Here is a 27,298-nt window from a genome sequence, read left to right as displayed (position 1 = left end):
AGGATAGCTAGCGCCTCCCTCCTTCAATAAACTCATTTGATCCTAATTCTATAGAATCATTAGATGCTTGCTAATACTGTGGAATTGATAAATTTGTCCTATGTTGAAAAAGGCAATGGATAAAATCTCAGCATATCTTTTGTATAAACTAAAGCATATCTCTCATAAAAATCAAAAGCGAAATAACAATAAATTCATAGATGTTTGTAGTAATCAAACAGCAGTCCACACAGACCAAGAGCACATTTTAATGAGCCCATATCTAGTAATATACCAGAAGGTTCCACTCTCTACTGTTTAGTTTTTGAATCAATAATTTGACAAAGATATGGAGAACTGATTTCTCATGTCTGTGAATCCCCCAATGCCCTACAAAATGACCAGTAAGTGGGTAGAATCGTTAAAACAAGTTAGAGACTATGGCCCCACCAGGGCCAGGTTCTCCTGCCCCTGCTCTTGAAGAACAAATTCCCAGGATATCAATCCCAGCCCCATGTGCCCCAATTTACACCAAACTTCCTCTATTAGAAAAATCAATCCCTGTAGGCCAACCTTGGAGGGCTTGCCAAGAGTTAAACACAAGACAGCATGGGCAGAGGGCACCATGGGTCCCGGTAGCCCTCTCTGGAGCTGGTATCACAACATTGTGGGAAAAAAGGACATTTCTGAGAAAAGCCTTCCAGGTTTGCAAATGGTTTCCAAGCCCTGACGCTGGTGTTTGAACTGTCTTGGAGGAACATGTGATAGTCTTGCCTAGATGGTACACCCAGGATGAAAAGCAAAGGATTTCAGATGTGGCAAGGTGATGCGCCGGTTCAATTTGTGCTGCCACACCTGCGGGAAACCGTCTTGGAGCAGTAAATGTTCCTGTTGTGGTTGATACATTGTGTCAACTTGGGGAGTCTGGAGGTTTGGCTAAGTGACTCAGCAGTTCTGCATTCTGGGGTGAAAAGGACACCCCCTTACCCTTCTGGGATGTTGTTCATTGTGTCAGTGTGAGAAGTTTAGAAGGTTAACTATATGATTCAGGGAGCCAGGGTGCTTACTTTGTATCACCCTGAGCCTGTGCAGGAGGAGGGCCTGGAGATTATGTGAGTGCTGCACGCCCCCAGGGTGAGGGGAGCCTGCTTACAATATAAGGGAGGGAAAGAGGCTTACTCTCCTCTCTGCCACTCCCCCTTGTGCTCTTGTTGCTTTGCTATCTTTTGCCGCCATGAACATTTGCCTTCTGCCATGTGCCACTCTGCCTTGGAGCCAACCAAGTATGGACTGAAACCTCCATAAACTGTAAGCTAAATAAACCTTTCCTTCCTTCATTTTGGACACTGGGTATTTTGTCCCACAAGGAGAGAAAAGTAACCAAGACAGTCCCAGAGACAGATTCCAATTCAAATTATCACATAGGGAATAAAACTTCTAAAAAAAAAAAAACCTAAACGGTAACCACCATCATCATGGGAATAGAAAACTAGCACTAGAAAACAAGTTAATTATATAAAAAATAAAGGTCACCTAAGGAAAAGAAAAAGTTCCCTGCCATCTTTCATAGCTAGCTGACAGAAGCCTTTCAAAAATATCAGTCTTGATTTTTTTTGTCACAAGACAGAAGAGCCCTTGTGGGACAAGATTTCATTAGACTGTCAGCTCCAGACATCTGCAAGGAAATTACAAAAACTCCAAATGGGACCCCAAGCTGCCTTGGCCAAATTATTGGATGTAACGTTCTCCGTCTATAATAACAGAGACTTGGAGGAGAGCCATAGAAAAGATGACAAAAACACAAGACAGGCCAGAATTATGGCTGCAGTCACTGGCGATACACTAAACAAACCCCAGAAGCACTGGGCCCCAGGGGGCTCCCAAGGTGGTCAAAGGAGCCAGGACAAGCTTGCCTCGCTCACAAGGGCCTGTCCTCAGTGTGAAGACTACAAGTACTTCCCAGAGAGGAAGGACATCAGTCACCAGGACCACCGCTGTCATTGAGGAGGAAGAGGATGGAAGAGGGCTGGGGTTCTACAGCGACTCTCCCATTTGAGAACATCTTTGTCACCTCTGAAAAACCCCAAGTAATGACCCTAGATGCCACTGGCAAGCAAATTTAGGAGTCTAATCAGACTCTTAAAGGGACCTTGGCAAAGCTATGGCAGGACAGCTCCAAGCCTGGGCTTAGGCAACTCCCTGTCACTCTCTGAAATCAAAAATACCACCAAGACAGGCTAAAGTTTCAGTCCGTATCAAAGACTGTACGAGAAGCCTTTCTCGTCCTCAGCATGGCAGAGGAGCTGGAAGGCGGTAGGCTCCTCCAGGGCCTCATCAACCCAGGCTAAGCACAGCAGGCCACCCAAGAATACCACAGTGCTATCCATCAGCTCCCAAACAGGAGGCTGTAGAAATCCACCTGGAAATCAGCTCTTATTAAAAATCCAGAAAAGGGGGAACCTCTTCAGATCAATTAAAACCCAAACAACAGGCTCATTTCAGGTCATCCTGGCTATCCTCCCGCCAGCAGCCAAACTAACACAAAGAGACAGCAGGGTCCACCTTTCAGGGTCAAACCAGCCCCTGCAAAGGCTGTGCACCCAGAAAGCCTTGCAGCAGTTAGGTCATCTTCAAACCCTTCAAACCTGCCTGATGATCCTGTCTCTAAGCTGTACAAGAGCATCTTAAGTGCTGTCAGTGACCATGGCTTAGACATCTTTTCTGACTCTATGCTATTTCTAAATTTCATCTTAGATCTTCTCTTACAAGGAGATCTGACTATAACCTTAGGACTCCCATAACACCAGTAGACTAATTCTGGGATGGAGCTTTGTCAGTTGTGTTGTAACCTTTACTGTTACCCCACTATCCTGTGTTACAGTCTAACTACCTCGAATTCAGTAAGATCAAACTCAGAATCTTCTAACCAATAAGCATACTTTCTGCTCATCTCAACCCTCTAGCAGGCATGCGACAGCAATGAATTATTCAGTCTCTGCGGCAAAGAGGCCAAGGACCACTGGAGCTCACAAGGACCGTGAGGCCACTCTCCTTCATCCTGTCTGAACCCTGGGAATGTCCCTGTTTCTCTGAGAGACTACAGCTTTCTTGTGACTTCCCTCAGTATGCATGGGTACTTGTATGCTGGCTTACCTTCTCCCTGTGTTAGCCATTCCTGATCCTCCAATACCAGTTCCTCTCTCCAGGATCTGTCATTAGTCACTTCAGGAAGGCTGAACTCATCTCCTTCCTAATGCTTCTATGAATCCTCACAGGAATAGGGATGGGGACAGGAGGACTATTACATTCTCTGGTCTTCACATTGTCCCTTAGTTAAGAAATTGTCCCTTAGTTGTCCCTTAACAAATAATTGACCTGACAGACGTCACCAAGACTCTTCAAAGACAAGTTAACCCCTGTATCCAAGCTGTCCTCTAAAGACGCAGGGCACTCGATTTGTGTACAGCCAAACATGTGCCAGGCTAAAGGAAAAACGCTGCCCTTTATTAACAAAACTGGCCAAGTGACCGTTAACTTTGATCCTATCACATGAAGGCCAAGGACAATCAGAAGCACTGTGAACACTGGGAGCTCGAATGGTCAGATTAGAAATTCAGTGTCTGCTCCTGGTCTCTGGCTAGCTTCTTCTGCAGAACCTCACAAACCACAACCTTCCTAATCTTTGGACCTTTCTTAATCACCCTCATTTCTATCTTCCAGATTATAGCAGCCCCAAGCCAGGCTAATGTTAGTTGCTGGATTTCAGCCTGTCCCACTGGAACCCAAGCAGGGATCCCCCTACAACCCTTAGATCAGATAGGGTGAACCCAGGGCCCCCTATGGCCAAGAACAATGACATTTCAGTAGGAAACAGCTACTGAAAGAGAGACCTTTAGGCCCTCGACTTCCCATAAAGATTCATGGGATCAAGTCTGTCAGGGGGAAGTTCAGGGAGGAGAGAGCAAGTGTGGGAGACATCCTGGCCACAAGCTCACAGCAGACAGGATGCTTTCTGGCTCCTGGAGATCATGCTGTCACCACTTTCCTTAACGTCCTGTCTTGAACCTGAGAAATGTACTCCTGCTCTTCCCTGACCTTTGGCATGAACCCAAGGAGCAGAGATTTATTAAAGGAGTAGACTACTTAAATAGGCATGAGTCAGTCAATTATTTTCAGTTTACTGATAGTCCAGTGTAAAATCATTTTGATTTTTTTTTTTTTAATTTTTTTTAATTTTTTTTTTTTTTTTCATTTTTCTCCAGTACCGGGAACCGAACTCACGACCTTGCGCTTGCCAGGCAGGCACTTTTGCCGCTGAGCTAAATCCCCAGCCCTTCATTTTGATTTTTAACTATGAAAACAGCCCAAAGGTATTGACCACCTTTCCTCTTTTAGGAAAACAGTACTCTGAACATAATGACTCAGCATTTTGTCAATCCTAAAAGCGGGGCAATTCTCACTGTTCTCCCAGGGAGCCAGGCTGCACAACTTCAGCTTTGGTGGTTGTTAAAATACTAAGAGATTTCCAAGAACAATTGATGAACACGTTTGGCTGAGCCTCTCCAAAGCCTGTCCACCACCCTGACCTCTCCTATCAAGAAATTAAAGGTGCAACCCACACTCCCCAATATCCTGCTTCAGAACCATGAATATCTGCCCTCCTTGGGGGCAGTGCTCATGTTCATAATTATTAAGTATTTTAACACCATTATTTCCCTTAGATATTAGAGAAAGTTAAGTTGAAATTCTACTGATCCCATGATATACTACAGAAACTATTCTATCAGTTTGGTTTTGATTAAGTAGTAGATTCTTGCACTATACCAGCTTTTTGTGCATCTACTTTTTGCTATGTGGAGGACTGGACAAATATCTAAGTGATTAAAATTTTTGCTTAATTAATAATTTTATTAATTAAGAACTCAACTCCCCTGTCATCGTCATCATCATCCATTTTCAAATTACCTTGTTTGTCTCCTGTTAGAACCCAGATCTTAATATTGGCTAGCGATAAACTTGCAATAGTGTCTATCACACCTTCTTGTAATTTATCTTCTACAGCAGTGGCACCTAGTAGCTTCAATGGAAAATGGAGAATAACTTATGTTAACACATGTCCCACAACATTCACAATATCTATCTCTTTTAGTCCCAGAGTGTGGGGGTCAAGAAGTAGGAGCTGAAGAGGGAAGTTATTCTGTGTTGATACAGCAGGCATCCTGTCATGTTCAGAGTAGGCTGGAAAGGACCCCAAAAGCAAATTTCTAAATCAAGCCAACTTGAGTGCGGAGATCCTAGGAGTTAGAGTGACGTATGGGGGTGACCTGCTCAGATGCCATGCTAACATCATGGGTCCAAAGCCATGTAGTCTTACTGGACATCAACAATGGAGAGGTCCACACAAGGGAAAGCCCTTGGCTCATGGCCGGAAAACATCACAAAAAGCTAGAACCACTGACCTACACTAACGAACTGGCACATGTATTAATAAAAACTGAAGCTTGCTGTGCCATTTTCATCCACAGATGAACAAGACGTGCTCCCTAGTACTCACAGGGCCTAGCTTCTCCACCACCGGCTCTAGGGAAGAGCAGTTTCTAGCATAGACCATGCTCTGAATAGCATGGACAGTTTCTAGCATGCTCTGAATAGCATGGAATAGCAGTTTCTAGCATAGACCATGCTCTGAATAGCACCAGACTCTCCCTGGCCTTGGACTGTTAGGGTCATAGCCCGCTCTTCATAGCAAGTTTCTGTGCTCTAAAAAAGTGGGTCATAAAGCAGAGAGAGAAAATGAACCTGTAAGAACATAGAGGACACATTGGGAGTTAATAGCTAGTAGGGAGGCTGCTATCTTCAACTCTTGGGGGCTTCCAGTTGCAGAAACTACTGCAACAGCACAAAGCGCTGGGCCAACCATGGCCAGCTCAGAGCCCAAACACACAGAAGAACACAGGCTCGGTGTCTGAAAGCGCAGCACTGCTGTGAGAAGGTGGTTGGGCCCATGGTGTTTCTACAACCATACGTCTGCACGCTTCTGGACTGATACCATCAGATCTCTTTCAATTTCCTCATACAGCTGAGATATCTGGTCGTCCCTCTCATGGGCAGCAGCACTTGCAACCTCGAGCATCTTATGCCACTCTTTGAAGTACTTGTCATCCAGATCTTTGTAGGCGATCGCCAAGGTCCGAAGGCCTTCCCCTGCGAAGTCCTGCCGCAAAACAAAGAGACTTAGGAACTTCCGAAAGAGCAAGCCCAGCTGCACCCATTGCCACCATGAAGGACAAGAAGTTTTCCCTCCAATTCATATCATCCCTAGGGCACTACTTGGCCATCCTGACTCATTTTTATCTCCTCAGCAATGGGCGATAGTGCTTGTATTGTATTTGTATGCTGTTAAAACCTACAGAAAGCACATGCCTATAATCCCAGCTATTTGGGAGGCTGAGGCAGGAAGATGGCAAGTTTGAATCCAGCCTGGGCAACACAGTGAGACCTCGTATCATAAGAACAATTTTAAAAAGGCCTGGGGATATAACTCAGTGGTAGAGTGCCACTGGGTTCAATCCCCAAAACCACAAGAAAGAAATAAATAAACAAATCCTTGTGGAGGGGGCAAAGACAGCTGAAATGTTTGCAAAAAAGGCCTGGCTGAGAGATGATCAATGGTGCCCACATGATCATTTGTTAAATTTTTTTGGTGGCTCTAGAGAGCCAACCCAGGGGTGCTCTGCCAAGGAGCTACATCCACCATATTTTTTATTTCTAAATTTTGGGCTTAGGACTCTGAGGCAACACACACTGTTTTCCACTCTCCCTTGCATAAAGAATGTTCTTTGGTGGCCTGTCTTGGTTACTTTTCTCTGGTTGCTGAGACAAAATACCTGATGCCCAATATTAAGGACGGAAAGCTTTATTTAGGTCACAGTTTGCGATCACCTGGCTCCAAGGCAGAGTGGCACATGACAGAGGGCCCAGTTCATGGCAGAGGAAAACAGCAAAAGCAGCAAGCACACAAGGGAGGAATGGCGAGAAGCAGCCTCCTTCCCTCCCTTATATTGTATGCAGGCTGCCCACCCAGGGCGGGTGTAACACTCACACCCATAATCCCGGCATTGGGCCATGAATCAATCACAAACTCTAGAAGCCCGCCCCATGACTGTGTGAGGCTTTGGGGGGACATCCAGACACAAACCATAACATGGCTCCTGGCTTCCAGTGAAGAGCAAGGACCTCAAAGAGCCACAGTTATCAGATCCAGGCAGGAGGTGCTTCAGGGAACCATACCTGGGGCTACCACACTCCCCCTCATGTTAGACCTGTGCCCAGAATTAATCCAGGCCTGCTCTGTACATGCTTGAAAATTCTCATAATGAAAAACTAAAAATAAATAACAAATGAAGTCCTAGGTGTTGCATAGTTGGGTAGTAGAAGTTTAAGCATATGATATAGAGATGTGATAGTACTAAGGGTGAGGAGAGACAAAGGAAGGAAAAGAAAGGCTGGAAGTGGAGGCTGCTTTACTTTTCCTTCTACTGTGCAACCGCAGTTTTTTGGCTGTATGACTGTTTCACTTTAGTAACAGGAAGTTTTTTGAAATTTTAAAGACACCATCATCAAGTCAGGTCAGCTTTAAAAAAAATTATTATTGTTATTTTTTTTTAACCAACTATGTCCCACAGAGTTAGTACTTAACAGTGACTCAAAGCCATTCTTTCTTCCCGAAAGAAAAGGAAACCATTCTTTTCTGAGAGGGTCTCAGTAAACCGACAGTTTCACATGAAACCTCTGGTACTTTATCCCTGTACAAGAGGGAAAAAAATAGGAGACTGGTAGCTGCTCCGAGTCACCCATAACCCCAATAGCAGGAACAGGCGCAGATCACTTTGGGAAATGCTAAAAACCTCCCACTTCGGCTCTGCCTGCACTGGTCACTTTATGGGGCTCTTCTGGGCAAACCAAGCACTTTATAACCACTTCTGCTCCTCTGGGGGCTGCCTTGGGCATGACTTCTCCATTGTGTTTCAGCGTAGAATACGGATAGAGATTTATGCACAAGTTAAACCATGACCCACACTAACTGGATAAATAGAAAGAAAAGTGAGTGCGTACCGCAGCGATGCTGCTGAGCCCAGAGAGATCATGAGAAAAATTACCCAAATTTATCACATAGGCAGTCGGTGGCGTTCTGAAGATTGCAATCATATTTTACAAGCCCTGCTTTCCAAGACCACCGCTGAGCACCCTTCTGATCTGAAAATCTAGTTACTGCCTTATAGCGCTCTTTTGTCCTTGTAATTCGCACAAACACTCTTTCTCCTCTAACTGGCAGCCTTACTGGCTTTCTCAGGGCCTTTCTCTGTGTTCTGCGCTGGAACAGTGAATCAACTCAAGGATGACATTACAAAAGACGACAGATGATTTAGGTTATTTAATTAGTGCATGAAACACAAGCTTAATCCTAAAAGAGCACTGGAGCGAGGTCTTTTCCTATCGTTAAACAATTCAAAATCAATAATTAAATACAAATTTTAAAACTTCAGAATCTAGAAGGCAAAATAAATAAAGTGAATGAAGCAGAGAACAGACCAAGCTGATCTTGCCAAAAAAAAAAAAACAACATCCCCTTGCATAGATACATAAAAATACCAAGCTAGGCTTCCTGCACTTTAGTATGAAAGGAGAATACATGAAACTCGAGGGCCTTGGTGTTTAAAGACAAAAATCAGATAGTTCTGATTCCAATATTGTTTTCATAAAAAAAAAATTTTTTTTAAAAAGACTATGCCAGCCTTCTGGAAAAGATTAAAAGAAAATCAAGAATGCTCTATTGGAAAGACAAAAACAATAGCTATGTTTGTAACCAATATTACTAAACCATCATTTTTTAAACTTAAAGGCAAAGTTTTTATATTTTATTTGTTTGTTTTTAAGGATTCAGGGAATGTTTTATATTAACTATAAGGCCTGACAAAGAACATGAATCTTCAATAATTTTTAAAGGGGGAAAAGAAAAAGCCATGAGGAAATGAGAGTTTTGACCCGTTCCCCTCCAAGTTTGTGGGGGGTTGCACAAGACCTTAAGAAAATCTTAGACTCTCAGGTTCAAGTCACGTAACATTCACGTGAACTCAGCACTTGCACTTCGAGGGTAAATCAAGGAGCCAACATCACCTTTGCTCCCTTCAGAACACTTTTGGAAGGAAATTCTGCTGGTCTTGGAAGGTGTGAGTTTGCGGCACTTGTGATGTACAACCTGAATAAAAGACCCTCGGGGGAGAAGACTGGCTTCAGAGCAGCCTCAGCCTCCTCCTGGGCTATCATCCGTGATTCCACTGGGCAGGACACACCAAGGAAAAGCAGCTCTCCAGCGCCACTTCCTGGAACTGATCCAGGCTTCCAGGGAAAGTGTCCCACCCCCACCCTGAGTCCCCTGAGCACTGCTCAGGGCCCTTGTGGTGCGGCTCCTTCTCCTCTGGGCTGAGCCTCCTGTATAAGGCTCACCAAAGTGCAGCCGGATTCCAGACCCTCCTGGACACAGCTTCATGTGCCTCAGCCCCCAGGCTGCTCCCTATTTCTGGAGTCAGAGCATTTCCCTGATGCTTCTTAAGCAAGATCCAGCCACAGGAGATGGCAAGGGGGCCGCTGTGCCACCCTGAAGTTAGAGGCACTTACGCTGAGATGGTCTGACGTCAGCGACAGAAGGTCCTTGCTGGAAGGATGCAGTCTTTCAAACAGGATCGTGTCTGCTCCTTTAGAATAAAGCTTTATCTGCCCTTCTGGGTTTCGAACTGAAAAGAAAACAGGTTTGGAAAAGTGGATCCTTATCAAGGAAATCTGTCAAAACTACTCCGGTGAGGCAGTTTGGAAAAGGGCATCAAGCTTTAGCCAGTGGTAGAATATTCAGTGACACTGGTTAGAAAGTCATACCTAAGTCACTGGGCTTCCTGTGTATGTTACTAACTTAGAAATAACCTTCCTACTGGAATCTTTTGACTTCCCCAAGTCAGAAACAAGTGTTTGTGTTCTAATGCACATGACTTTCTTGTTTTCCTTGCTTGTTGTTGCTGAAGGGTTGATATATTTGAATTAAACCTTCTGTATCTGAGCAGAATTCAGAGCTGTGTTTAAAAGCTCTTGGTGTGAAATTCAAGACCTACTGTTCAAAGCGCTATCATTGTTCTGCCAAATTGTCTCCATATGGAATTCGAGACACGCCAGCCATGGTTTATGCATTAATCCTTGGCCCTTGCTGATTTATTTCTTTACCACCTCTGCTCTTGGAAAAGCCCGTGTATTCTCAATGGTTTATTCTTGGGTCAATCATGGCAACAGCACACCCCACCGAGAGCTTTTAAAAAATAAAAATAAAGCCTCTACCCTCTTGCTGCAGAAAGTCTGCTATTATGAGGCTGCGTTTTTGACCTCCCCAGGTTTAGGGACAACAGCCTTCCTTCATCTCCGACCCTCCCTGCAGATCTGTCACCAAATCTTTCAGACCATCTGACCCACATTGGCAGGCTTGGTTTCACAGCTTGTCATAAAGTAAGCACTTAATAATTACTTATTGAAAAAAATACATGAATGAGTGAATGACTTGGTTATATATTTCTTCCTTCCCAGGAGCTGTTTACAATTTAAGGCAGTTGTGTGGGTCCGAGCTTCCTGCTCTGAACATTGTAGCCCTCATGGGCTTCATCAATTAAATCAAAGAGCATTCCATGCTTCCCACTTAATTATACCTTTTCTCTAAAAGTAGAATGCCTCCATACAGTGAGCAGAAATACCCACTACTATTAAATTAATGAGATATAAACCTTAGAGTTTGATTTAAAGGAATATAACAACCCAGGTACAATAATTAGCTACTTTCCCCCTCTAACTTTTAACTACCCTTAGTCAATGCTTAATTTATTCTAATTTCCTCCTGGCTTAAATAGATGTAATGCACCCTGTGAACTTTTTAGTACAGGATCCTGTCTAAGTTTTTCTTCTGTTCTAAGCTCCTCTCCCAGCTTTTCTAGTTCCTGAACTGATTACTCACTTTGGGAGAAAAGACAGAAACTATATAATCAATTCATATAATTGTTCAACTAGAGGGTAAAAAATAGTCCTAGGGAAAGTTTTTTCTTGCTTTTGTTCTACAACCATCCAATTTAAGAAGTTCCCTCCATATTTTCCCTTCTAACACTGGAGATATAAATGCAGAGTATGTATATCCTATATTTGCCAGTATGACTTCTCTATGATTATTTTTGTAGTCCAGAGTAGGGTATGATTCTCAAATGTTTTGGTCTCAGGATCCCTTCATACTCAACACCTAGGGAAGGTTTCAAATCTGATTACATCAATACTTTGGTACTACTAATTATAATATCACTATAGCAATGATTATTATAACAGCAATAAATCTAACATGTACTAACAGATAATTTTTCTATAAAAATAACTACATTTCCTAAACAAAAATCTATAGAGAGTTGACATTGTTCTCCATGATTATGGATCTCTTTAATGTCTGGCTTAATAAAAGACAGCTGGGTCCTCACAGCTCCGGCTTCATTCTGCTCTACTATCACACATCATGTGAGTTGGATGTGGTAGTGCACACCTGTAATTCCAGCACTTTGGGAGCCTGAGGCAGGAGGATTGCAACTTCAAGCTTAGTCTGGGCCATTTAGTAACTTAGTGAGATTCTGTCTCAAGATAAAAGAGGGCTGGGGATGTAGCTCAACATGGAGACCCTGGGTTAGATTCAATTCCCATGCTAACAAGTCACACATAATATAGCTGCTATAAAACTCCATAGCATACTCATGAGAAAAAGACTGAAAAAGTCAAATAACAGTGGTACAACAATGAAAATACTTTTGTCCAAATATTCTTGTTCTTGTGCCTCCTCTGAAAAATCTCAAGGTTTCCTCTGAAAAATTTAAGGTTCTCCAAACTACATATTAAAAATCTCTAAAAGAATCACAGACTGAGTGTGATTTATTTCCTGATCATCTCTATATCTCAGTTTCTACACATAAAAAGAATGTTTAAACAATTTAACTTTCCACATCCTTTCCAGTTGTGCAATTCTCTGATTCAATAATACCTTCTACACTTGATGCCTTCTCTTAACCCAGACCCACCCTTTAAGTCTGAGATTGTGTAAGTTCAATTTCATGGAATTCTGGCGAAGTTTCCTTACTAAAAGCATTCATATTTCTTTTTTCCCAAGGCTTTGGGTCATTTCTGTTGAAAGTTAATAAAATTTCAGTCACATCAGAAGATAGCTTTTTTTAAAACAAATTTAAAAGAACACAATAGCTTTATGTGGTCACAGTAACACGTACGCAAAGGGCACAGCTTTTATGTTATAAATCTTCCATTGCTTGTCCTTTAAATACTAGAGAAAGTGCTGCTCTCCCAAGATATTCTCAGAGTCTGTTTCTCCTATCCTTCATTTTCACCCTGGCAACTCCATTCATGTTTGGTCTCAGGTTCCATCACAAGGCAGAGTGCTCTCAAAGGGATAGTGCCTGCCCAAACACCTCCAGCATCCTTTCTTACCTACCCACCCACTACCAGCTGAGCATTTCTTAGATGTATCCAGGCCCATCAATCTCACACTGGTCACATTCACCTTCCTCCAGTAACTGGCTACTTCTCTTATGATTCAAGTCTCTGTAATCAGCTTTGCCATTCATTCATTCTCCCAACCCAGAAATCTAGCCATCACCCGTAGTTGCTCCTCCTGCAAACCAAGAAAACACCTGACACATACAATTTAAAGGAGGAAAAGTGAGTATGGGCTGGTGATTTCAGTCCATGGTCAGTGGATGAATCCAGGAATGAGGTTAGCACTTCATGGTCCAATCACCTTTCAACAGCCCTACCTCTACCACCTGAGACTTCTGGGGTCTGTTTTTCACCCAACCCATGACAACAGGCTTACTAACATAGTAGATTTTGTTCCCTCTGACAAAATGCTACAGAAATCAACTTCTTTTTAGATACCACAGACTTAAATCACAGCTCTGGCCTCAGAATGAGAGCCCTGCTGGTATTGAATCTGTACCTTGATGGTTGGATGAATGATGAACAGGACCAAAAAAGGAAAGAGAAAAGAAAAGAGGAAGGTAGAGGAGGAGAAAATGGGGAAGGAAGCAGAAGAGAAGAAGATGAAGAAAAGGACAAGGCAAAGGCAGAGGCAGAGGCAGAGGCAGCAGCAGCAGCAGCAGCAGCAGCTGCAAATGCGCCTTCACATCCGTGTGCTGCCCCATGTAAGTCATGTGACAGTCATAAGAGTAGGATTATTTCTTGCCTAGTTATCAAACAGAGACTTTTCTGTCCTTCTGGAGTCCTTCTCAAATTCCTCTTGATTAAAAACCAAATGGAACCCAAACCAAGCTGCCAAGCCTCTATGTGTTCCATGGTGGAACATTACCTTCTGTCATGTGCAATCCATTAAGACAGACATCTGATGTTTGCGGTTAGGCTGTGATTTCCCCATGCCTGTAATCGTGACCAACACTGAAGAAAAGCCAAGTCTCCCTGTGTAGCAATCTTAGGTTTTTGTCAACACCCTCAGAGCAAAGAGAAACCAAGTCTGGGCCAAACCAGCATCACTAACACGTCCCTGCAGTTGTAAATAGAAGACAGCTCCCGCTGTGGGGACATGGAGCCAACACCTAGAAGCAGCGTGTGTCCCTCTGAGCAGATGATGGCCTACAGCCTGTTGTTAAAATAAACACAAGCGGCTTCAGATGGCATTTGGTTTTCACTTGCTGAGAGCAATCTCGCAGGACCAGTTTCCGGTAGAGATCCCAAACCCTACCATTCCATAGACATACTTTTTCCACTGTAGAAACTGACTTAACACAAGGACCCAGACACACATAAGTTGCAAAGTTTGGATTGAGTCTTATTTAATAGCTATTTACAGAAAAATTTCTGTGAGCCAAGTTGTGTTCTTGGCCCTGAAGGGTTTAAGGCTAAGGCATGGTGCCTGCACTGTCTATTGACTGGGATAAACAGAATCTGTGAGGACTGGTATCACGAGCAAAGCACTCAGAAGAATGCGGGCAGAGACAGTTATTTGGAGAAGAAGAAAAAACAGGTGGCATTTGAATTGGACATTACCAGATGAATGGGAATTTTTCAAGAAAGAATAGTAAGGAAAGGCATTGCTCTGGATGGAGAAAACGGTGCTGTAGAGGGCACGACAGTGCATGACGCGTCCCAGGAACGAGGAGGTCTACTGAGGTTGGAGTGCAACTTGCAAAACAGAAAAGTCGGCTGACATCAGATTGTAAATAGTCTTGTGTGTCACTCTAAGGACTTTATCTAGGAAGCCATCAATGTTTTTGAGTCAATGGTGGCTCACCAGGCCTTTGTTTTAGAAGGAGAACCCTAGTGTCAGCTTGAGGGGATTATTCTCAGGGAAACCGTTTTGAAGATATTGCAGTAATGCAAGCAAGCAGTAACAGGACCCTTAATTAAGCCTGTGACACTGAGAAATTAAAGAAAAAAGACAAAAGGCTTTTATTATAAAAGGTGGCTTCTGATGCTATTTTTGGAAATACTGCTCTGATGCCTTTGCGAGGAGAGGATTTAGAAACAGGCTGACAACAGAGAAGGAGACAGGGTTGAGAAATGTCTTTGACACCTCCAGGAAAAATGATGAATAACAGTTGAGGATAAGTTAGGTTAGGCGAGTAGTCCTCAGACTGATCCCCTGGCTGGCAGTATCAGCTAGAAATTTATTAGAAATGTAGATTTCGGGTCTCTGTCCCCAGTCAACTGAATCTGACACTGGAGGCTGAAGGCCAGCAACTATGTTTTGACAAGCCCTCTGGTGAGGCTCACAGGAGCTAAAGCTGGAGAATGCTTATCCTAGCGGCATAAGGGTGTGGAGCTCTCAAAAGCAAGGAGACTACAATAGAGGTTAAGAGGCCAAACTTTGGAAGAGATAATCCTGGGTTCAAATGTTGGCTTTGCATCTGACCAGTTATGCCACAATCTCTGGAAAGTTACTTAAAATCTTTAAGTTTAATTTACTTTGTCCTAAATGAAGGTAATATACTAATGAGACAATTCAATAAAAGAACTCAGTATAAAGTGTTCAGTTCACTGAAAAGTTTGCCATAAAAGGTAACTGTTAGTTTTAATTTGGACCATAGAAAGAACAATAGTTATGAGAAAGGAAGTTCCATATTTAACATGAAATTTTAGGTAACCATAGTACAGTTCTTTCCAGGAGAATGTTGAAAATGTGTGGGTCTCAGAGAAGAATGAAATAGAAGAACATACAGGAAGGTCACAGAATAGGCCAAGGCCATCTCATATGAGGAGTCAAGATCACCACAGGAGAACAGAGGAGCAAGAGGATTAAGGAGGGGGATGAGGGAAAGCAGTCAGCAAAGGAACTTGAGAAAGAAAACACCGGACAGAAGGAGAACTGGGAGCCAGGAAGGTCACAGAGGAAAAAGAGGAGGGTCAGAGAAGAAGGCCAACAAGACCGAACGTTGCTAAATAAAAATATATATATATAGGAGTCAGAGTTACACTGGTGGATAGATAGATAAGGAATGTCAGCCATATTGGGTAGTTCCAAGTGACTGGAGCTTCTGACTAGCACTTCTTGTGGAAACAAGAACCCTGAGGGGCTGAACAGAGTAAGAAAGCTGAAGGGCCTCGACTGGCCTTGAGAAATCCATCTGTGGTGGAAAGCAGGAAGAACAGACTGGAAAAATCAGCAGGCCTCACAGTGTGGACAATACCTCAAGGAAACAGGATGGCATAGAGTTTTGTGGCCTACAAGAAGGAGCCATTGATGGATGATAAATCAAAGAACAAGCACAGAAGAAAGAAGCAAGGAGGATCAGGAATGGCACCAGGGAGACTCAGCTTTGGAAAGCAGAGTAATTTTCCTCTGATGGGAAAGGAAATAGGTGAAGATGTCACCTGGAGACGGGGAGACAGGGGCAAGTGTGTGTCAATGCTGGGCTCCCCTGAAGCATGGAAATGGCACTGAGGATCAGCTCTGAGTCGGGAGAGCGCTGAGTGGTGGTGGTAAATTCGGTGTGTTAGAGAATGGGCTCCACAGTGGAGGTGAGCAGAGACCATTAGTAAAATGAAGAGACTGCTCCTGAAGTTCACAACAACTAGCATGGGCCAACCAACCCAGAACCTCATCCTGAGCTAGCGCTCCATCACTGGGCTTCCTGGGGATAGAGCCCTGGGCCACTGTGAGCTACGCGAGTCTGGGAAAGTCTCTCTACCTCCCCAGGTCACAGCTTCACTAGCTGTAAAATGAGCATGAAAATAATGGGACCTACCTACCTCACCCAGCTGCAGTGAAAATCAGTTAATTCAAGTAGAACATTTGGGACAGTGCTAGACAGAAACACAGTACCCCTTGTTAAATGTCCATCGGGTATTACTATATTACCATAGTGTTGAGACTAAGCTGAGGATCCCAGGAATTCACAAAGTTACAAAAATATCACAGCTCTCAGCATATCGCCACAAATGAAATAATCCTCCAAAATCATCAATATAATCATAGCACCATTCAAAGATAAAAATAATCTCAATCACCCACCATACCTATGACAGACATCCTTTTCCTGATATTGTTGAAATCCAAAAAGGCAAGCAATTGATAAGTAACAAGTGTTCCCAATTCTTCTATTGTTATTGAATCTGGAGTCCGAGACTTAAAAATAAAGCCACAGTTTCTAGCAGCAGTTACCAGGGCCCCTTCATCGGGTGATTGAACTTGGTAGATCAGCTTTCCTAGAGAGGAAAAAAGCAAAAACAACAAGCAAACAAAAAAACAAGTATATCAAAGTTGAGAATAACAACTAACATTCTAGAATTCCAATATCAATCACAACTCATTCTTTAATACCCAACACAACTAGCAGCTTTGAAAACATTTTTCCTATCCTTGGGCCTTTGCTCCCTACCAACTAGCTGACGAAGTGTCTGCCCTCTGGGATACCACCAGAACCCCATATGTACCACCATGTAGCCCTTGTCATCTTTTAGGAAAATGTTTCTGAGTTTACTTCTGCTCTGTGCTGCCCAGAGACCATGCTTTTCTATTTCTGGTGACCAGAGATGAACCAGTAATATTACACACACTAAATCAGTTTAATATATGATAACTCACAAAATACTGAGGGCAAGTCTTTGCGGTAAAGATGATTAAAATTATTATTTCCATTTCATCCTGGTGAGACTGACAGCTGAAAGACACTCTGGATCTTGGCAAGATCTCACAGCAAAAAGGCAAGGGAGCAGCTACTTTGAATGCCACTTCCAACAGCCACTAACAACCATTTTATGAGAACACATGTAAGAAATTCACTGAAATAGAATCAAACTGAGATCTCAATATCTGTTACATGATACTGTGTATGTTAGAGTAGGAATAAGAGGGGAAAGGAGAGAAAAAGAAAATAATAAGCAAAGAAAAACCTTTAAAAATAGTATGGATAAAGTAAACCCTTCTATATAAAATGTTATCCTGTTTGTAAAAATGAATTAGAAAAAGTCAGCAAAGCTAGCACCATATTTACTGATTTACAGTGCTATTTAAGATAAACAATTAAGAAAGCAAGCTGCATATTATTAGAATATACCGATTTCTCTGGGTTCAAAACAAAAAAAAGCTCTACTCATTTTTATATAAAAAGCAAGTGCAAGAGTGAAATGATCACACAAAATGTTACCATTGAAGGAGACCAAGAAAGAAATGATTAGCCGCATTCCAATCAGCCTTTGTATTGTATTGTTTCACTTGATAAAATAGGCATGGATTAATTCTTGAAATTAAAGAGGAAACAACTCAAAGCAATTGCTCAGTCTCCCTATGAAATCATATGATAACTTCTACCTTTGGCAACATGGTAGGTCAGGTGCGAGGGCCAACCTCTTTTGCAGCAAATAACTTTAAAGACATTTAATATTTTTTAGTATATCCATTAACTGGCAATAAACAAGAACTGTCCTGGTCAGACTGAGAAAAAGAACACTGATGGCATTAAAAACAAATACTGTAGCCAGCTCTTGCCTTGAGGACATCTTCTGAGGAGGGAAAATTCAGTCCTTAGCTTCTAGCCTACCTAGGCTAGAAAAGGCACAGCCAGAGCCTGCCCAATGTAAGAAGTATAATGGATACCAGCTCTTAAAAACTGACATGCTATACTTAAAAAGTGAACTGCAAATCTGTGCCCCCTTTAAGAGACCTACAGTAAAACTGCCTACCTAAATCCCTGTTTCTAAGCATAAGAACAGAAAAAAATCTATGCTGAGAATTTACCATCAAACACTAACTCCTATGTATATTTACAGCCTGATCTTACAATATCTGATGGCTTAAAGAAATGAAGTTGAAAAGGTAAAGGTATTTCTTCATTAGAACTTTGATTGAGACAAATGCAAATCCTTTCTGGAAGAACCAGCCAGACCCAAGGGATTTCTACAAACAGTTCCAAGAGTAAGTGTCAGCCCACGGTGAAAAGCCATTAAAGTAACAGTAAGAAAGACACAGCGAGAGCCATCAGAAACAGCACAGCAAGATGAACAAGCGCCTTGGATCCTGGGTGGGCCAGGAACAGCTCATGCACTATATTTTGTAGATTCCAAGAAGTTAAATAGAGGCATGAAATGACGCAGAAAGGAAAAAGAATAAAAAAAACTTCTAGAAAGAACTGGTGGTCTGCATAAAATGGGCAAAATTCCAAAAGATATCTCAGAGAAACAAAGATGTGGGAAATAAGAGAATGGTTAGAAGACAAGGAGTAGTGTGAAAATATGTAACACGGAGGATATCACACACAGAGAAAATGGATTGGGGGCACTGTTTGAAGAAACATACGGCTCAGAACACTACACCCGTGATAAAAGATGACATCCTATGGACTCAAGAATCTCAATGAAACCTAAGCAGTATATGTTTTTAAGAATGTACCTATAATACAGAAGTGAGGGAAGACAACATTTCAAAGTGGTCAGGAGGAAAAAGGCTGATGACCTTCAAGTCACATCTAGACAGCTGACTGCAGAAACAACTGGAAAACCTTCATTTTGCTGAGAGAAAACTGTTGCCTTGAATTTTTCCAAACAAATACGATATCATTCAAGAGTAGAGACAGTCATTTCAAATCAAATTTCTGGGGGTTTGCCAGTAGGAATTTCTAAAAACCAAACATCAGCTCGACAGATTAGAGATGAGACAAGCACTGAAGAACAAAGGAATTGATCCATACATGGGTGAATCAAACAAATACTGACTATACAATCAATACAATAACATCGGTTGACTTTAGAGAGGGCTAAAATACATGACAAGGATACATGCCACAAGCCTTGGATAAGTCAAGACAGTCTTCAAGTAACAGAGGATGATTGCTTTGTCTGAAAGAAAGGTTAAGCCTTCCTAAGTTACTTATGATAAAATTTCTAGGTTAAACACTGAAAAGAATACAAATAAAAACTGGGTGTGGTGGGTGGCACAGGCCTGTAATTTCAGCACTTTTGGGAGACTGAGGCAGGAGCATCACAAGCGCAAGTCCAGCCTGGGCAGTTTAGCAACTTAGGGGGACCCTGTCTCAAAAGTTCAAACAATTTGAAAAGGATTGGATGCAGCTTGGAGCAAAGGCCTTGGGTTCAGTCCCCAGTATCATAAGAAAAAAGAAAAAACAAACATTTCCAAACTAGCAGAAGTAAATATGGACTGCTTCTTTAAGAGGACAGAAAAAAAGATTAAGAGACAAAACATGTTGAATGATATGCTGTTTACAAGAGATGTGTCTTTAAAAGATAGATATGAAAGAGTGAAAAAGATAAAAATGCAAATACTAACAAAAGGGAAATATCTATATTAATATCAGATAAAATAAATCTTAAAGCAAAAAGTATTACTAGAGATGGGGTGGTGGTACATCTGTGTAATTGCAGTACTCTGGGAGGCTGAGGCAGGAGAATGACAAGTCTGAGCCCAGTCTTTCTCAAAGCAAAACAAAGAAATGAACTGAGATACAGGTCAGTACCAAGGCCCTAGGTTCAATCCCCAGTAATGCACACACATGCACACACACACACATATATGCACGCACATACACACACACCATCACCACCACCATGATAAGTCTAAACTAGTATCTAATAACATAACCTTAAAACATATGAAGCAAACATTGGTAAAACTGCTACACATAATAGGTATATTCACAGCCTAGTACCCAATAACTATCGAATGTACATTCATTTCAAGCACATATTAAATATTTATAGAAATTGAACACTTACTGGACCATAAAACAAACATCAGGAAATTTTAAAGGACTGGTATAAAGAGATAACAAGAAAAAATAGTTTTTTTATTTACTGCCTTCCACTGAAAATACAGAGAAGGAATCCTCCTAAGGTACTTGGACTTCCCACTTGTCTACTTTTGAAATTTCATCCAGGAGACAAGACAGAAGACAGTAACTTCTCCAAATAATTTCCAGTGAAACAAACATCGAACACTTAAAATTAATACTCCTGACTATAAATTATACAATCAGCTAATTTTAAGCATATTAGATCAGGGTTCTGTTCTTTTCCATAATTTACATTTATAGAGAAAGGTGTCTATCTTTCAATGTACTTTAACATACATGGATTTATTTGAGCCCTTGAGCTACCTGCCCCATAACTGACAGAATTAAAAGGAAAGCAATTGCAATTTTCCCTTAGCGATGTAATCCCTCACTTAGAATTTGATATCTCAAAGTAAGAGACAGGAGCAGTTGAAAACATTCATATATCTAAATCTCCTTTTAAATGGCAAGAGAGGCATTAGTCTGTGTCCACTAGAATGGTTAAAATGTAAACGAGTAATGCCACTTAAGTCTTGGTAAAAAGTGGAAGTCCCAGAATTCCCCTACAGGAACTTTATGTGATGTGATCATTTCAGGAAATGAGCAGTTTCTCAGAAGGGTGGACATATAGCTACACTACGATTTGGTAATCCGCATTCCTAAGTATTTAAATTCCCTTTGCCAATTAAAAACAAATGTTTTTAAAAGACATGAAAATATTTGTGATAGCTTTAGTCATAAAAGCCCCAAGCTGAAAACAACCCAAGTATACATCAACAGACAACTGGGAAAAAATTGTGATATATTACTACAATGGAATATTACCCAGCAATAAAAAACAAGCTATCAGTTGATACAACTCAGATGAATAACAGAAGCATAACACTACATAAAATAAGCAAGAAGCAAAAGAGCACATGCTGCATAATTCCACGAATATCAAGTACAAAAATATACAAAACTCAGGGGCTGGGGATTTAGCTCAGCAGCACAGTGCCTGCCTGGCAAGCGCAAGGTCGTGAGTTCTATTCCCGGTACCAGAAAAAAAAAATTTAAAAATATACAAAACTCATCCTTAGTGATAGAAATAGGGGGAGTGGTTGGGCAGGGATTGCAGCTACTAAGGTGAAGGATGCGAATAATCTTTCTGAAGTAGCGAAAGATTTGTACCTTGAGAGGAGTGATGGTTAGATGGGTATATATCATTGCCAAATCTCATCAAATTATACGTATAAGACCTATGTGTTCAGTGCATTTCATTATAACACAATATGAAGTGTTCAGGATGATGTGAAGAAATACAAACAAATATTACCAGTAAGCTACAAATGTGAGAAATATCTGGAAGATCAAATGTAGCTTTGATCGCTGAAGAAACAAAACTAGAGAAAAACACAGGTCTGAACATTTGCAGGAGAAAATAAATACAGAGATATGCACAACCCCCAAAGATGGTCCAAACTCTGAGTCAGCAACTGAGAACAGCCGGGCATGGTGGCGCACGCCTGTAATCCCAGCACTCAGGAGGCTGAGGCAGGAGGATTGTTGCGAGTTTGAGGTCAGCCTGGGCTACACAGTGAGCTCAAGGCCGCCTGAACTGCAGAGTGAGATCCACCTCAAAAGGAAAAAAAATGTATTAACAAATGAGAACAGAAGTGGCACTGGGGAAGCACTAGTAGAACTCAGGAAAGACTGTTAAGTACCCCGGACCCTTTGGGCTCTCCTGCCAGCTCACTCTGTACAGCAGGCTGTGGCAGAAAACCGCCCAGAAAGCCCTGGAAGATGTTTCTCCTACACCAAGCACACAGTCCATCCCAGGAAGGCACCAGGATCTGAGTTCCGAGGCTGGAGACTGAAGCCAAGCTGACCTTGAGGTACAAGGAGCGATCAAATATATGGTGTGTGTTTAAATGTCAGAAACTGTGTCTCAGTAAGAGACACGTTACGGTTCGGCCCTCTAGAAATCCTCCCCTTGCTTTAAACACACTTCGCCTGTCATTCTTGCCACTTTCTAAGCCAGTAACGGAAGTCCTCTACCATGAGTATCTGATTAAAAAAACAAATTATACAGTGAATGTGGCTGCCCAGTGCCACCCCATAAGAAGGCAAGCTGGCCAAAACATCTCACTGTGGCCTCATTTACCTAACTCCCTGGATCTGGCACCATGCAACTCCTGGCTGTACCCCAAAGTCAAAATGACCGTGAAAGGTCAACGCTTTCAGTCAGTTCAGGACATCGAGGCAGCCTCAACGGCACACCTAAAGCCTTGAAAGAGGACTTTCTGAGCTGCTTCAGAAACTGGCAAAAACAATGGGATACCTGTGCTCAAAGTGAGGGTGAAGATTTCGATGGGATTTGTGGCCACGTGTCCTTTACCGCAATCATTTTTTAAAATTTAAGTATTTGCCATGTTTTTCAATCACAACTCACGGCTCCAGACTTCCGTAAGGATAGAGAAAGGAAAGGAAGGAAAAGGAATTCATCCACTGATGATTTCTCCCGAGCCAAAGCCCTGTGTACAATGCTGCCTCACATGGCAGTCTGAACAAGCAAGCTATGATCCCAGGGGTGACCCCGGAATTGCGGGGGAAGGACCCCACAGGCGAGGACAGGCTCCACACTCTGCCCCTCCCGCACAGCCTTGGGAAACCAACTGCTGCGAGGAGAACATACATTTTCCGAAGGGGTTCTCACATGCGAAGAGGAACAAGCAACCACAAATCGTCACACATTTGAGAGCAACATGAAAGTCAGACACAGAAAACTTGAAACATAATAGAAGAAACAAAAGGATGCATCAAGTAAAGTATAATTAATAGCCTCAAAGAGGTCTAAAGAATATCATAACATTAAATGGGAAACAGACTGCTATTAAAAGAAAATAGGGCTTTTGAAATGAAATAAACTCAAAGGCAGAGATAAAAGAAACTTACTTAAAGGCATACTCCTGAATGGAAATATAATAATTCCTTGCTGATGTTAATATTGTAAAGATTAGTCAAAATCATAAGTGTAGTTATATGAATGCTCCAAGTACTTAAAATCTGAGGAATGGGTTCATCTGGCATCATCAAAGAAAAACATTGCATCTTAAATATAGTTCCAGTGGGGGAAAAACCCAAACAATACAGTCACGTGTGTATAGGAGAACGGTGTCTGTGCACACATGAGTGTGCATGTACCCACAAATATACAAGTCTCTATAAATATTTCACTTTTGACTTGAAATTGCCTGGATAGTAATTTTAACTTGAAATCTGAAAGCAGAAAAAAAAATGTATAAAATAGAGTAGATAGACCAGTTCACTTTTGATTTGAAATCACCTGAATAGTAATTTTAACTTGATGTCAGAAAGCAGAAAAGCCGGGGGCATGGTGGCACATGCCTCTAATCCCAGCACCCAGGAGGCTGAGGCAGGAGGATCATTGTGAGTTCAAGACCAGCCTGGGCTACAAAGTGAGCTCAAGGCCAGCCTGAACTGCATAGTGAGACCCTGTCTCAAAAAGACAAAACAAAACAAAGCAAACAAACAAAAAAAGAACTAATGTTCCCTTGTTGCCACATTGCCTGTGTGAGGGCCTTCTCCTCGGACTAGCATATTTGGATCCTCACTCTGCCCTTGATATTATTTGTTTTTCTTCAAACAGTTTCCACATTTTTGAGAAACATTCAGGATACAATCAAATAACTAGAGAAGTTAGCGGCGATCAACCCTTTATGCAATGTTCTACTTTTAATTCAAAATCATTCAAAGGTAATATCAGTTTTATTTTGACCAAAGGGGCTCACCACTTACCTGAGCTATCCTCCTCTGACATCACAGTGTGGCAGAGAGCGAGCACTCTGAAGAATTCGTGCACTTTGGGGTCTCCCGATTTGATGGATTCCATCAGACTGTGGTCAAAGAACTGAAGTGATCTCTCTGCTTGAGATTTCTCTGAGAAATCCACAGGCTCTTTTTTCTATAGGAGAACAACAGCGAAAACAACTACAGACCTCGTTCCAACAATAATCTTTTAAAATTCACAATTACTTCCTTCAAATATTTTTAATGCTCCTATGATATTGCACCCTCACAAGCCTGTCCCCAGAAGACTATTCCATTACTATTAAATACAGCCTTCTAATTTCAGAACCACACACCAAAGCAGGGAATTGACCAGAAGCATATAGAGAGAAAAAAAAATCTCCAATGCTCAAATATTTAAAAATAAAAAGGCCCAGAAAACTGAAACTTTTCTGAAAATTTTACTTGGTGGAAAACCTGATCTGACTTAATTCAACAGCAATATCTGACCTGCAATAGTTGCTTTTTTAGCCTACTTAATAGTTGTAAATTAATACTTCCAATCGATATTGGAATATTGGTTGATTACTGGGTACTTTCTAAGGTTTCACTGAAGACATGGCATAACATAAAGGCAGATACACCATATTATCTTTCTACAACTACAGAATTCTGAATTTCTAAACATATCCAGTCCCTACATCCTTGGCAATGGATCATGAGCCTGTCTCTATTTTAGGAGTGAATCTACAGGTGGTTCTCCCCTGAACACCTATAAGGTCTTATCAGGTACCAAGATCACATGTTTACCCCAGGATCATCATTAGTGTTTTTATTCTTAAAGTTTTCATTAATTTTTACAGTGTAACTCCTTTAACTATTTTGTCAAAGAGAAACAATGCTACATGCAATTTAAATTATTCATTCCAAGTTTCAGAACTTGTTAATACCTGCAATAAACTTGGAGCCAAATCTGAGTCCTTTGTTCTTTGAAATCAGATTTGTTCTGAAATTAATACTGAACAAAAATAAAAATATTTATCATCATCTCCATAGTGGGCCAGACGCTATCTGAATAGCTTCATATGAATTATTACATACAATCCTCCTAACAACTATGTGTAGTAAACACTAGTACCCCCTTGTACAGATGAGAATTGGAATGGCCAAGGTAATCTCTATAGGAAGGGACAGTCAGGAAAAAACAAGCCAAAATTTCCTGCTTTAAATACTTCCCTGGAATAACCCTTTGATCTAATTCTTGATGATCTTCCTACACACTCATTAATTTGATAATGGGTACCATTTACTAACTGTTCACAGTATAGTCACATCTCTTTTTATTTAAGTACTTGCTCTGTTTCAGATGTTAAGTGTCCCCCAAGTACATACAAAAAGGCTCCTGCTCCAGAATGGCCACATCTCCCGGTGCTGTGGACATATAGGAGGTGAGCCCTAGGTCACTGGGACCATGCCTTCAACACAGACTGCAGAACCAGGGTCTCTCTCCCTTTCTGCCTACTCTGTGACATTTGCTCTACGCAAGTCCCTGCAATGATATACCACAATTTACCACCCTCACAGATGCCAGACAAATAGTGCCCTACCAGCTTGGACTCTAAGCCTCCAAATTTGTGAGCTAAATAAACTTGGAGCCAGGTTTATAAATAAGCTATCCTTTTATAAATAAGCTATCCCAGGTATTTTGTTGCAAAGCTAACTAATGTACTACTTTTATTTTAAAGACAGTAGTAAAGAAAAGAATACCAAAATACCAGCATCACAAAAATAAACAAAGCAAAGCAAGAACATTAAAAATGATATAGAATTTCAAAACAAAATGATAGGAATTAACAGTGGTTGTTATATTACACACATATTGTTATCTTTACCTAAGTTGCTCAGATTACCAGATGTAAGAATGGAAAACTTTTAATACATTCAATCAAAGCAATACATGCAGATGGTTCTAAAATTAAATATGACATGAAGGTTTATCAAGGAAAGAAATAGGCCTTTACCACTCCCCAAAAAAATTACTCTCAAATATGAGACATATTAGATGGTTCTGCTAGAACTCATATTATGCACTTATACCATCATTTCTAAATTTAGAAATATTTCATCTTGTCTAAAAAAATTCCTTCCACAATTAGATGATTATTTAGTTCATTTATTCAACTTCCCACTTGCCCTTCCCACCTCTAACAGCATAGATCTATGCACACTGTAATTTCCCTACTGGTTACTTCCATAACTTTAAGTAATGTATGGAGGAACTTTTGGTTTTGTATCAGTCCATCAATTATAAAGACTCCCTTTTAGGTAAGATGAAGTGTTTCCCACCCTTACCTCCTCCAACCTCTCATTTGTATATTTTTTGTTTGTTTGTTTCATGATAGAAGTTTAAAATATGTGTATTCCATTTAGTAACCAAGCTTAAAACCTTTGCATTATTCTAAGGGTTGATTATAAAAGTTGGAAATGGATAAAGGGTGTGTACCTAAGTCTGGGTTTGAGATATTGTTCACAGCACTTTGTCCCCACAGATCTTCCTGGTCAGTCAACTCAAGGCTGGCTGACTACCCCATCTGCTACTCAGTTGCATCCCGGATGTCCCCAAACCCAGCCCGGGCTAGGGTCACTCTCTGCCCAGCTGATACCTTTCTGTTTCTTAGCTGATTTCCTTGTTCTGTTGTACCATATCTTCAAATTACTTTGTAAGCAGAAGGTCAGGAGACATATACGTCTTAAGTCTTTCCGCCTGAAAATGTCTTCATCTGCCCTCATACTTGCCTCATAGCTCAATCTAATATAAAATTTTAGATTGAAAACCACTTGAAGAGCTTTCTACATTGTCCTTGTCCTATTCCTGACGACAAGGTCTGCTGTGTGGCTAACAGGCCTTTGGTGGGCAGCCTGCTTCTCTCCACTAAAGGATTTAAATCCACTTCTTCACTGTAGTGTCCTGTCCCCCGACGGGTATTGGTCTTATTTCATTCATCCTTTGTGAGTACTGTGAGGGCTTTTTCATTCAGAAGACTCAGGAAAATTCTCTTCTGATATTTCTTTTATCATTTCCTCCTCTTTGTTTTTTTCTTTGTTTTTTTCTTCTGTTCCTTCTTGGAAATCCTCTTATCTAAATTTTGGATCTGCCCCCT

At 41.4% G+C, this 27,298-nt stretch overlaps 1 protein-coding gene across 10 annotated transcripts in view; it reads right to left on the bottom strand.

The window, feature by feature from the left end:
* The window catches only part of Atp8b4 (ATPase, class I, type 8B, member 4), a 235,200-nt gene that overhangs the window by 49,754 nt on the left and 158,148 nt on the right, over nucleotides 1-27,298 (bottom strand). For 9 of the 10 annotated variants that reach the window (XM_013510347.1, XM_013510349.1, XM_013510351.1 and 6 more), the window contains 5 exons: nucleotides 24,147-24,312; nucleotides 16,582-16,770; nucleotides 9,658-9,773; nucleotides 6,029-6,193; nucleotides 4,945-5,056 (listed from right to left, as the gene is read on the bottom strand). In XM_013510347.1, the coding sequence (XP_013365801.1) occupies nucleotides 4,945-5,056; nucleotides 6,029-6,193; nucleotides 9,658-9,773; nucleotides 16,582-16,770; nucleotides 24,147-24,312 (748 nt within the window). The remainder of the gene's footprint in view (nucleotides 1-4,944; nucleotides 5,057-6,028; nucleotides 6,194-9,657; nucleotides 9,774-16,581; nucleotides 16,771-24,146; nucleotides 24,313-27,298) is intronic. The other variant, XM_013510352.1, reaches the window with a different exon arrangement.

This window comes from Chinchilla lanigera, unplaced genomic scaffold, assembly GCF_000276665.1.
Source record: "Chinchilla lanigera isolate Chin_1 unplaced genomic scaffold, ChiLan1.0 scaffold00008, whole genome shotgun sequence".
In the NCBI taxonomy this organism is placed as follows: domain Eukaryota; kingdom Metazoa; phylum Chordata; class Mammalia; order Rodentia; family Chinchillidae; genus Chinchilla; species Chinchilla lanigera.
Note: the sequence above shows the minus strand (reverse complement) of the source record. Positions and strands in the feature narration are given on the sequence as shown.